The 12,633-nt window shown below is 42.4% G+C and overlaps 1 protein-coding gene across 5 annotated transcripts in view; it reads left to right on the top strand.

Moving 5' to 3' along the window:
* The window catches only part of ano5a (anoctamin 5a), a 39,287-nt gene extending 27,613 nt beyond the window's left edge, over nucleotides 1-11,674 (top strand). For all 5 annotated transcript variants that reach the window (XM_042108959.1, XM_042108960.1, XM_042108961.1 and 2 more), the window contains 8 exons: nucleotides 676-904; nucleotides 1,189-1,370; nucleotides 4,403-4,500; nucleotides 4,954-5,084; nucleotides 6,070-6,275; nucleotides 7,340-7,542; nucleotides 7,648-7,753; nucleotides 10,014-11,674. In XM_042108959.1, coding sequence (XP_041964893.1) covers nucleotides 676-904; nucleotides 1,189-1,370; nucleotides 4,403-4,500; nucleotides 4,954-5,084; nucleotides 6,070-6,275; nucleotides 7,340-7,542; nucleotides 7,648-7,753; nucleotides 10,014-10,235 — 1,377 coding nt within the window. In that variant the 3' untranslated portion in view covers nucleotides 10,236-11,674. The remainder of the gene's footprint in view (nucleotides 1-675; nucleotides 905-1,188; nucleotides 1,371-4,402; nucleotides 4,501-4,953; nucleotides 5,085-6,069; nucleotides 6,276-7,339; nucleotides 7,543-7,647; nucleotides 7,754-10,013) is intronic.
* The last annotated feature ends 959 nt before the right edge of the window (nucleotides 11,675-12,633 follow it).

Raw genomic sequence — 12,633 nt, forward strand, 5'->3', positions numbered from 1 at the left:
TAATGGTAACAGACCCCCACGATCAGCCACTGGCCAGTAAGGAAGGCAGTGAGTCATAGCAGGTAAGAGCGTGTAGTTGCCCGACAGGTATGAGCCAGATGACGAGCATGACATCACACCTGCGCACCTCACCTGTGTGACCAGCATGGCTTCTGCCTGTTTTGGAGATAGTGTTTTTGTTTGTGTGTTTCACCATATTGCTCTTGATGAACTAGCACTGTGCGTTACCATCTTTCCATGCTCAACAAGACCCTAATGGTGAATGGCACCTGTAAGAGTTGGGTTTGTTCAAATAGTCAGGAGAGCTTCTTGTTCTTAACCAGTAACGTCCACCATGTGCGGTGTAGTTGAGCAGGACCTGATGGAGAACATGCAGTACTACAGATCACCTGGAGCCAGGTTAAGAAACACTGAAATGTTGCATATTGGTGTTTAAGTTGTTAATATACAGTGTTTTAAAAGTTATGTGTACACTCTCACATCACAAACACACACACACACACACACACACACCTGACACATATCTATATAGAAAAGATAGGACCAGTCTCTCTAGAACATATCAGGTTCTCATTTAATACCAGTCAGGGCATGATGTACTCCAGAGGCAGTTGCTCTCTGTCCTGCTGTTATCTGCCCTGATGTATCTATGCAATTCTGCCTGTGTGCCACTAGATAGCGCTAATCATCGCCTCTATCATTGGGGTGATTGCATATCGGCTGGCCGTTTACGCAGCGTTCGCCAGCGTCATGAAAGACGCGCCCACCAACAAGATCCAGCTGGTGGGATCCATTATCACGCCACAGCTGGCCACATCAGTCACGGCCTCCTGCATCAACTTCGTCATCATCATGATCCTCAACTTCCTCTACGAGAGAGTGGCCATCTGGATCACTGATATGGGTGAGAGAGAGGGGGATGGGAGAGGAAGACACAAAGGTCTAATGAGGGAGAAATTGATTTGGAGCACTGGAGATTTTGAGAAGGAAGGAGGAAGATTTTGTAGTGTTTCTTTTCTTTTTTGTAGTTCTCTTGTGTGGTTATTTGTTTGAACTACCCATTTTCTACTTATATGATCACTATCACTTTTTTTCTCAAAGAGACAGTAAAGTGTATTTATCCATCCATGCCAGTTTCAATCCATCCATCCATCCCTCCTGACTTTACCTCCTTCCTCTGTTCTTCAGAAATCCCTAAGACCCACCTGGAGTACGAGAACCGGCTGACGGTCAAGATGTTCCTCTTCCAGTTTGTCAACTACTACTCCTCCTGTTTCTATGTAGCCTTCTTCAAGGGCAAGTTTGTCGGTTACCCAGGAGACCCTGCCTACATGTTCGACAACAAGTGGAGCGGCCTAAGGAACGAAGAGGTACAACGCCCTCTGCTGTTCTTCTAGCATTATGACACCTCAGAATGTTAGAAATCATGTTCTTTCACTGTCACCAAGCAATATCATATAAGAAAAGGTCTATGACAGTGGTCTCCAACACGGTGCCCGCGGGACGCCTATGAGACGCCCAGAGCGCACTTTCTAAAAATAGCCAACAAGTCGCCTGCAGATCACGCTCTGAAACATCCTCCATTCTGATTTTTTTAATAGATATTTAATTGTAGACCATACATCTGTAACATCTGTAACTTGATATTGGTGATACCTTACAAACAGGGTTCTAAATTAACACCCGCCAAATGCGGGTAAAAATGAATTTTGGTGGGTATTAATAAAAACTTACTAGCCAGTTTGGCCGGTGATGCGTGAGGCATTACATGCATGATGCATAAGGCTCTGTTCTCGGTAATTTATCCTCGTGGCAGTACTTCCTACATTTCCCATGAACACTGTGCCGTAATAACATGACTCTTGCCAAATGAATTGCGAGAGTCAGGTTAGTGCCGTAATGCTACGTGATGACTTTTTATACGCCCATTGGCTGTGCGCAGTTTACAGTGAAACCCTTATGTATGGTGAAACCAGTGCGAGAGACCATGGAAACCAGAAAACACAAGGAAGAAGAAGAACGAACGGAGCATAGACTGAAAGAGGAGGGAGTTAGCTAGTAAAGTAAAGTAAAAAGTAGTGCTGTCAAAATGAACACGATTTTGACAGTGCGATCTTGCACTGTGCGTAGGGCACCAAGAGACAGAGGAGGTACCAACATTTAGCTAATAAATAGTAGCTTTATTGCAAACTGTTTTTCACTCTTAGAGAAAGTTTACAATGTCAACATGCACCAACAGCAAGTTACATAAAGATAATACTTTTCGGGTCCTCTTCTTTAAGATCCAACTTGAACATATGCTACCTCATTTAATTGAGAACCCGTCTGAGCGCGCAGGAGAGGGAAAATGAGTGGCAGGTTCCAGCTGGCTTGTCATTGTTGATGATAATTGATATCTCCTTCTTAATAAGAAACGAAATACTGAAAGCAACAAAGACGAGGTTAGAGGAGATTGCTAATTAATCCGGTTCCCATACTGACCAGTTAAACGTTCCAGAGCCAGGGCTTTGACATAGGCTGTACTCTGTGATTTGGATAATGGACAAGAATATAAAGAGTTGTCTTTGACTTTGCGTAATGAAACTGGTCAGTCTAGAAGTCTTCAATAATTTGTTTACATGAAGCACATGATATGCCGATTGAAATGCATCCACTCAGCTAACTAGATGGCCGGTTACCAAGCTTCACTTTTAATTGCAAACAGAACATGTCTAGCTAGCATCATGTCATTACATGCTTCTACTTCTAAAGGAATGAAAACTGTTGATACCAACTTAACATCTTATCATTGCTAATATTGTGCTACATGCTACACAATGTTAGAGTTTGTGGACTAGCCATAGGCTATATTTGCATGGATCTGGTAAAAAAAAGATCATTATGAGAATGTGTGAACACAATGGGTTTAAAGTGACAGTGCACCATTTACAAAACAGCATCAAATGAGTAATATTTCTTAAGAAATTCATACAAAATTACTGTGTCATTATTGTCATTTAAATAATATAAAAGTGTTTTACTTTTACCTTTGTGGTTACTCATTCATTTTGTGATTTATGTTGTTATGTTTAATATGCCACTTAAGAAGCTTTAGTCTTTAGGGAGAAAATTGTTCTTTTTAATCAGGATTAATCTAGATGAATTAATTTCAAAATATGAGATTAATTTAATTGTTTTTAATCGTTTGACAGCCCCAGTAAAAAGTTAAGATTAAACTAAATGCGGCAGTGGTTGGGACAGACTTCTGGGGGAGAGAAGAGGAATGAAGCAGGGGATGAGGAGATAGATAGATAGATAGATAGATAGATAGATAGATCCTCCATAAAATGATCAAATACATTCAGTGGCACTCATAATTTCTCTTATTTTCACTGGAAAAAAATTGGCTAGTAGAAATTCTGATTGGCTAGTAACTTTAGAAAGTTACCAGCCACATTGACTGGTGATCAAAAAAGTTAATTTAGAACCCTGCTTACAAATTGTAGCTGGGTTAAATTTTAGCCTTTGGCTCCGAATCCCTTTCCCATTCAATGTTTAAACAACAATGGAAGTGGAGCGCATACACGCTGCTCACACGCATAGACAGTAAAAGAAAAAAAACTTGCTCGTCTGATGTAGCCAATGGAAGCATATCTTTGCAAAAGTTCTGTGGCTATTCTGTGTTCGTCCCATACAGTTCGTGCATGATTGTTCAAGGACTGAAAAATAATAGCTTTAGCTCAGGGACCCTTTCTCCTCCATAGCCGACTGGTGTAGCAATAGCGCTGATCTTGAACCTCATGGAATGCATGCCATGCAATAGGACTGTGCATTACCTGGCGAAAAACAAAACCATTTTTGTCTTAACCATGGAGAGATTTCAGATGTGCCATAACTATAAAAGGCGTCTTCATAAGTTAGAGTGGTGTTGGTGATTGCTATTGAAAATGTTACAGCCGCATTGTCCACTGAAATCAAAACTTAAACTTAATTCTTAAGAATTCTTAATGATGGGTAATGCTAAAAATTGTAACCTAAATTATTAATTGCACAAAAAGATTGCTTTTTGGGTTATAGGGCTACATAATATTGATAATTTAAATGTAAAAATCACATAGGCCTATATTTAGGAGGAGCCCTCCATATGATTTTGGGTCCTTCAGGTAGCCTCCATTCCCAAAAAGGTTGGAGACCCCTGGTCTATCATAATAACTTTGTTCATACTACATAAACATAAACAACATCATCAGTCCTAATAGTCAGTATGCTATAGTCACACTCATGTCAAATCCATATGGACTGGAGTATCAAGGCAAAATGACCAACACATTGTGTTTCTGTCACAATGCTAACAGCACTGTGTTTGAAGCTCCTATTGTTGATGCAGTCACCTGAGCTTGTTTGTCTGTGTGGGGTTGTGCAGTGTGACCCTGGCGGCTGTCTGATCGAGCTGACCACCCAGCTAGTGATTGTGATGACAGGCAAGCAGGTGTGGGGGAACATCCAGGAGGCCCTGGTGCCGTGAGTACATCCTCCTCCTCCTCTAATTAGTTAACTCTCTAGCCATCACACTAATTAGTTTGCCCTCTGATGAAGGTTGCGTACTCCCCAACAGCTTTACTTTGTTTAAATACTGTTTAAATACTTGAGTTTCGGGCATAGTTTGGGTAGCCTGTCAACTGACAGCCTAAATATGGCAAATCAGTGTACTGTAAATCAGTTCTTACTTTCAGTCACAGAAGGCTTTGAGAGTAGTACAATCTAAACTCTAAGCTACATTCTGGAGACTACACAGGAAATAGGAGAAATGTCTTGGTTTCTGTCTTAATGTGCAGGGAATAGAGAATCTTCCATTGTTAAGAGTCTCAACACTTTTCCCAACATGTCAGTGAGGATTGTCATGTCGTCAGTCATGAGTTAGCAGTTGTCATCAGGGATAATGAAAATGGTGTGTGTGTTTGTGTGTGTGTTTAGGTGGCTAAAGAACTGGTGGGTGAGTCGAAGCGCCCGTAATCACCCTGAGAGTCTGTACAGCCGCTGGGAGCAGGACCACGACCTGCAGCACTTCAGCCAGCTGGGCCTCTTCTACGAATACCTGGAGATGGGTGAGCATGCCACACATACATACACACAGACAGACACACACACACACACACAGACAGACACACACACACACACACACACACACACACACACAGATAGGAGAACGTAAACGCCACGATGAACGCCTGCAAGAGATATAGAGAGAGAGAAAACAGGGACATTCACATGACACAAAGAAGCCAAAACTTTTATGAATAATTTCTAAATGTTGCACACACACCAGAGCTAGTGAGCGGAGCTGAGCTGTGTGAATATCCCGCTCCTCGTTCAGGTGGCTGTTCACTCGGCCGCTCCTCCGCTCAAATTCACGTCAGGCCGCTCCGCTCAATTTCGCTCCCCGCTCCACTTCAGAATCCTCCCGCTCCAGTGAAATCGCTCCACGCTCGCTCCAATTTAAAAGAGGGAGAAATAATCTACAAGCCGAATTGTCACCTTAGAAAACTTAAATCCCAAAGAACTAAGAGAAACGGCAATGTCACTCATAGAACATGTATTGTAAAAGATAGCCTAATGCAACACCGAGAGTGCAACAACGAACAAGCTTGGCAACGTACACATAAGCCTAAAACTAAAGGGATCAGTGGGATTAATTGCCTAAATAATACAGGTTTAGCATCCAAGTTTTACTTCAGCCTTACTTAAAGCATAGGCCATTCAAATTGCTCAAGTTTTCCTTTGCCATGCTTCAAACTCGTGGTGTGAGCGGTGCCGGAGCGAAATTGGAGCGGAACAGAGTGGCCGTTCCGGTCTCTAAATTAATAAGCGCTCCGCGCTCCTACAAAATTCCATCCGCTCCGCAGCTCTGACACAGACATAACAATAATTCCTATCTGGAATACTTCATATGTTTGCAGTCATCCTGAACTTCCCTGTGTTCGTCCCCTCTGCCCCTCTCTCTCTCTCTCTTTCTCTTCTCCTCCTCTCTGCTCCTCTCTCTCTCTCTCTCTCTCTCTCTCTCCCATCTCCATCCTCCTCTCCCCTGCGTAGTGATCCAGTTTGGCTTCATCACTCTCTTCGTGGCCTCCTTCCCGCTGGCTCCACTCCTGGCTCTGCTCAATAACATTCTGGAGGTGCGCGTGGACGCCTGGAAGCTGACCACCCAGTTTCGCCGACCCATCGCCTCCAAGGCCCACAGCATCGGCGCCTGGCAGGAGATCCTCCACATGATCGCCGTCTTCTCCGTCGTCACCAACGTGAGTGCAGACAGAGAGACAGAGATAGATAGAGAGACAGGGAGAGCGTGAGAGAGACAGAGAGAGACAGAGACAGTGAGAGAGAGAGACAGAGACAGTGAGAGAGAGAGACAGAGAGAGTGGCCCTCATTTCTCAACCGAGCACAGAAACCAGCGTAGATCTGAGCACAGAAGTCATCTTACGACAGGGCTCATGTGTAATTCATGAAACTTTCGTATCACTCCAATTCCAGCGTAAGAATAAACGCGTGTCGATAAATGTGGGGGCTGGAAACAAGTGTCATTTTAATATCACGCCCCTATATATGCTACTTTTATAGGCCTCGCCCCTAGAATTTACGACATGGAAGTGCATTATACGTCTACGAGAGAAACAATTGTAACCTCGAGATAGCCACAGTGATGTTGCAAGTCCAACTGAACATTGTTCATTTTGACAGCTAGAAAATGTCATCAAGAAAGCCAGGAAATGATGGCGATTTAAGTGAAACAGACTTTATTTTCGCAGAGAGAACACATACTACAAATACATTTATTACAAAACCTAACAGGCTACATTACGGCAAGTAGGCTACAGGAGAAGTCTTATGTCCAAGATATTCCATGAATTTAACTCTTCAACTTTCCAATCCACCGCTGATTTACTGCTGCACAGTGCTATGCCGCCTGAAAAACTTGCGTACACGACTTGAGACTTGACGTGAGATTCGAGCGTAAACACCGCTCACGTTCAAATTAATAAATGCCATGCTTTGCGTGGAAATGAGCGTATGCCTGTCCTACATCTGTTTTATGTCGTACGCACGTTTCATAAATGAGGGCCAATGTGAGAGTGGACGAGTTGGCCAGTGCCTCTGTGTCTTCTGTCATCTCCCTTGTTTATCTCTATCTTTCTGTGATTTCTCTCATTTCTGTGTTTGACATGTAGGCATCCTTCCCCTCTGCATTGTTCTACAGCTGATTGTTTTTATGAACTCACCGTATATACGTAATAAGGCATCCCTTAATTCCTTTAATTCCTTTGTTACTCTCTCTCTCTCGCTCTCTCTCTCTCTCTCTTGCAGGCATTCATCGTGGCGTTCACGTCAGACATGATCCCACGTCTGGTCTACCTGTATGCATATCACTCGGGCAACGAGCCCACCATGCAGGGCTACATTGACAACAGCCTGTCCATCTTCAACATCAGTCAGATCCCCATAGACAACCAACCAGAGCCTGAGGAGAACCCTGCCTGGTTCAACAGCTCCGTCATCACTACCTGCAGGTACATGATTGTCTGTGTGTGTGTGTGTGTGTGTGTGTGTGTTGACACTGTGTTTGAGTGTGGCTGTACCTGTAAAAAGTAACACACATCTTTCCTGTTCCTCAGGTACCGCGACTACCGCTACCCCCCTGGACATGACAAGGAATACGCACACACCATGCAGTTCTGGCACATCATCGCCGCCAAGTTAGCATTTATTATCATCATGGAGGTAAACACATACATACACACACACACACAAAGCATTGCAACCAGGGTTCTAAATTAACTTTTTTGATCACCAGCCAATGTGGCTGGTAACTTTCTAAAGTTACTAGCCAATCAGAATTTCTACTTGCCAATTTTTTTCCGGTGAAAATAAGAGAAATTATGAGTGCCACTGAATGTATTTGATCATTTTATGGAGGATCTATCTATCTATCTATCTATCTATCTATCTATCTATCTATCTATCTCCTCATCCCCTGCTTCATTCCTCTTCTCTCCCCCAGAAGTCTGTCCCAACCACTGCCGCATTTAGTTTAATCTTAACTTTTTACTGGGGCTGTCAAACGATTAAAAACAATTAATTTATTAATCTCTTATTTTGAAATTAATTCATCTAGATTAATCCTGATTAAAAAGAACAATTTTCTCCCTAAAGACTAAAGCTTCTTAAGTGGCATATTAAATGCAACATAAATCACAAAATGAATGAGTAACCACAAAGGTAAAAGTAAAACACTTTTATATTATTTAAATGACAATAATGACACAGTAATTTTGTTTTAAAGTATGAATTTCTTAAGAAATATTACTCATTTGATGCTGTTTTATAAATGGTGCACTGTCACTTTAAAACCATTGTGTTCACACATTCTCATAATGATCTTTTTTTTACCAGCTCCATGCAAATATAGCCTATGGCTAGTCCGAAAACTCTAACATTGTGTAGCATGTAGCACAAAATTAGCAATGATAAGCATGATGTTAAGTTGGTATCAACAGCTTTCATTCCTTTAGAAATAAAAGCATGTAATGACATGATGCTAGCTAGACATGTTCTGTTTGCAATTAAAAGTGAAGCTTGGTAACCGGCCACCTAGTTAGCTGAGTGGATGCATTTCAATCGGCATATCATGTGCTTCATGTAAACAAATTATTGAAGACTTCTAGACTGGCCAATTCCATTACGCAAAGGCAAAGACAACTCATTTTCCCTCTCGTGCGTGCTCAGACAGGTTCTCAATTAAATGAGGTAGCATATGTTCAAGTTGGATCTTAATGAAGAGGACCCGAAAAGTATTATCTTTATGTAACTTGCTGTTGGTGCATGTTGACATTGTAAACTTTCTCTAAGAGTGAAAAACAGTTTGCAATAAAGCTACTATTTATTAGCTAAATGTTGGTACCTACTCTGTCTCTTGGTGCCCTACGCACAGTGCAAGATCGCACTGTCAAAATCGCGTTCATTTTGACAGCACTACTTTTTTACTTTACTTTACTAGCTAACTCCCTCCTCTTTCAGTCTATGCTCCGTTCTTCTTCCTTGTGTTTTCTGGTTTCCATGGTCTCTCGCACTGGTTTCACCATACATAAGGGTTTCACTGTAAACTGTGCGCAGCCAATGGGCGTATAAAAAGTCATCACGTAGCATTACGGCACTAATGGTGCATTCAGAGCACCTCGGAATGACAAGGACCGCCCCCATGGCTACTTTGTTTTTCATGTGCTTTGCCAACGGAATGTGTGACAAACACGGATGCCACAACAAAGGTTAAAACATACACTCACTAATCCTAAACAAACAACTGTATTTGCTTAAAATATAGTGTAAGATGCTCGTGAAAGAAAGATATGCAGCTTTCAAGTGACAAAAACGGCAAATTCCCAAGTTCACATTAAAACTGTTGGACATGAAAGGCCACATGGACTACAAACGAACTACAACGTGACGACAAAAGTGATGACGAGCCCCTAACTGGGCAACTCTGTTAGCAAAATCCAGCCCCAGTTTCCGACCTCTGACTCACACATTAAGTAACGTGAATGACGCGGAATGATGATGTTTTTACTCTGAGAAAAGTTTTTCCGAAGCCCATGAACGCTAGGAAACCTGACTCTCGCAATTCATCTGGCGAGAGTCAGGTTATTACGGCACATTGTTCATGGGAAATGTAGGAAGTACTGCCACAGAACAGAGCCTTATGCATCATGCATGTAATGCCTCACGCATCACTGGCCAAACTGGCTAGTAAGTTTTTATTAATACCCGCCAAAATTAATTTTAACCCGCATTTGGCGGGTTGGCAGGTGTTAATTTAGAACCATGATTGCAACCTCACAGTAACACTTACGCATTGAGAATGAGATACATACTGATGCTCTAAACTAACATACTTTGCAAATAAGGTGTGTTTGATAGTATATTGAACTTTCCCTCTCTTTCTTTCGTTCTTTCTTTCTCTCTCTCTCTTCTGTCTGTCCTGCAGCATGTGGCCTTCCTGGTGAAGTTCTTTGTGGCGTGGATGATTCCCGACGTGCCGTCGGACGTGACGGCCCGTATCCGGCGGGAGCGCTACCTGATCCAGGAGTACCTGCAGAAGTACGAGCTGGAGAAGCTCAAGGTGCAGCTGAGCCTCAACGGGGAGTGCACCTGCCCTTCAGAGTCCGTCTCCGTTAGCATGTGCACGCCTGTGCAGGCACAACTCTAGCCCTGGCTGATATGCTTACACACACACAACACACACACACACGTGCACTCCCGAAACACACCTGCAGTTACTACACAGATGCCCCTCACTCCACACATATTCACAAATGTCTCTTATTTGTTGTAACCTCTCTCTCTCTCACACACACACACACACACACACACACACACACACACACACTACAGGAGGCCTGGGACCTGCAGTGTGCCCAATACCTGCTGAACTGCACCACTGTCTGTCTGAATAGCTGTGCTATGCCACCCTCTGACAGCTGCCAGGGGTGGATATGGATCCTGCTGACGTACATGGCGGCCTGAACTCCTCCTGCTGCAGTGTGTCTGACTCTGAGCACCCGTCTCTGCCCCTTCGCCTGTCTGTCTGTCTGTCTGTCTGTCTGTCTGTCTGTGATGCTAGAGGAATCGCCTCAGGATCACGTCCGAGCTGCATGATTGTAGCCACATGTAACAGGACTACACCACCACCAGGGGGAGTCAGAGAGCTCATCCTCCATATCACTTTTGGTTGACCTTGGGTGATAAAGCTGATTGATGACCACACACACACACACACACACAAACACAAAGACACACACACACACACACACAAACACAAAGAAAGACACACACACACACAAACACAAAGAAAGACACACACACACACACAAGTTTACACCGTCGGTTCCTCTGATGTCATTTGTTGCCTTATAACCTGATGTGACCCCAGTGTCACATTGCCTTAACATAACTACACTGATACATCAGATATAATCAACACTAGTGCTGTTGCTAGCAGCAGTGTGTCTGAATGTGAAGTGGGCTAAAGGAAAGGGGTAAGAATCTGAATGTGAAGTGGGCTAAAGGAAAGGGGTAAGAGTCTGAATGTGAAGTGGGCTAAAGGAAAGGGGTAAGAGTCTGAATGGATGGATTGCTATTTGTTTCACCGCTCGTCACCTGCTAGGACTTTGGAATATGAGTGGCATAAAACAGAAAACCTTTCCAGTTTTCACCATAGGACTAATCTCAGTCAGTGTGGGTGAAGTTTCTGAATATTCCTTTCAAAGCCCCTTAACCATGAAGTGCCACGTCATCAAAGTAGTGAAACACAAAAATGATCATTCTATTTATTTTTTTTTTAGAAAAGTAGATAAAAAGATGTTCTATCACATTGTAAACATTAGCAATTGTAAAGACTTCAGATCCAACCAGAGTCGCCTGCTTTGTACTACTGGTGGTTTCTGTAGCAGAATTCAGGAGTTCCACTGTAACTGCTACGTCACCTAGAGGAAGGGACGAGGGGAATCAGTACTCACCTCATGCAACACTGTCTCAGAGCCAGGCAGCCTCCTGCTTGGAAATTCAGCACTTGTGAACCACAGTAGCTTCCAGCTATCCAACTAGTCAACCAAAGATGTAGACTAGATAGCATGCGGATTGTGATTGAGCTGTCATGCATACAGTTTAAGGGAAAATAAATGTTAATATGCTAAAAGTTGAAAGAACAAATGACGGATACTTTGTTGTCATAAGCAAAATGTTTATTGTTGACTCGGTTCATTCTTATTCTGTGTTTTTACTTAATTTCATATATATATATATATATATATATATATATATATAGGGTTTTTTAAATTGACAGATTATGAGTCTGTGCCATGATGTGGCATTTGATTCAGTATTGTAGAAGGATAGTCAAGTTCTTCAATGCTAATGGTTTTGTTCAAGCACGCAATCACAAGTTTGTATTTTCAGACTTTCTCTCAGAGCTGTGTCTAGTTATTGTTTTACTAGAGAGTCCTTAAAGCAAGGTTGCTCTTCTCTTACTTAACACTCAGACATATTGCATATTTCAAACTATAACTTCAGGGGTTTAGATAAATAAGCCAGAAGCCATAAAAAATATACATTTTTATTTGTGCATGGATGGTTGTTTAGAGATTTCAGTCTTTGAGTCTGATTGTGACAGGTGTGTGTGTGTGTGTGTGTGTGTGTGTGTGTGTGTGATGTTAGTCAGTCACTTAATAGTATGTTTGTTGCTTGTGCCTTGATTTACCAAATGAATAGACTGAACTTACTGTCCAGCGTTAATATCTCTGTCTCTTTCCCACAACAATTATGAGATTAGCTTTTGTTGTTTTGCACTCAGCACTTAAAGAGAGCATGAAAGGCTGAACCGTGATCTTTAAGTCAACGCTAAGGGACAGGAAGATGACTAGACTTGATTTTGAATCACTACCCTTTGCCACTTGAATCTTGAATTCTACGATGGCATTACAGCTGTATATTGGAGCTACCTGGTGTGGGAGTTAACATGCTCATTAGTGAATTAGTGTTATGTTATTAAAGCTTAGAAAATATAAGATGGAAAGGAAATACCGGTATTCTCTGCTGCAGTACAATGA

The sequence above is a fragment of the Alosa sapidissima genome, chromosome 11 (genome assembly GCF_018492685.1).
Source record: "Alosa sapidissima isolate fAloSap1 chromosome 11, fAloSap1.pri, whole genome shotgun sequence".
Classification (NCBI taxonomy): Eukaryota; Metazoa; Chordata; class Actinopteri; order Clupeiformes; family Clupeidae; genus Alosa; species Alosa sapidissima.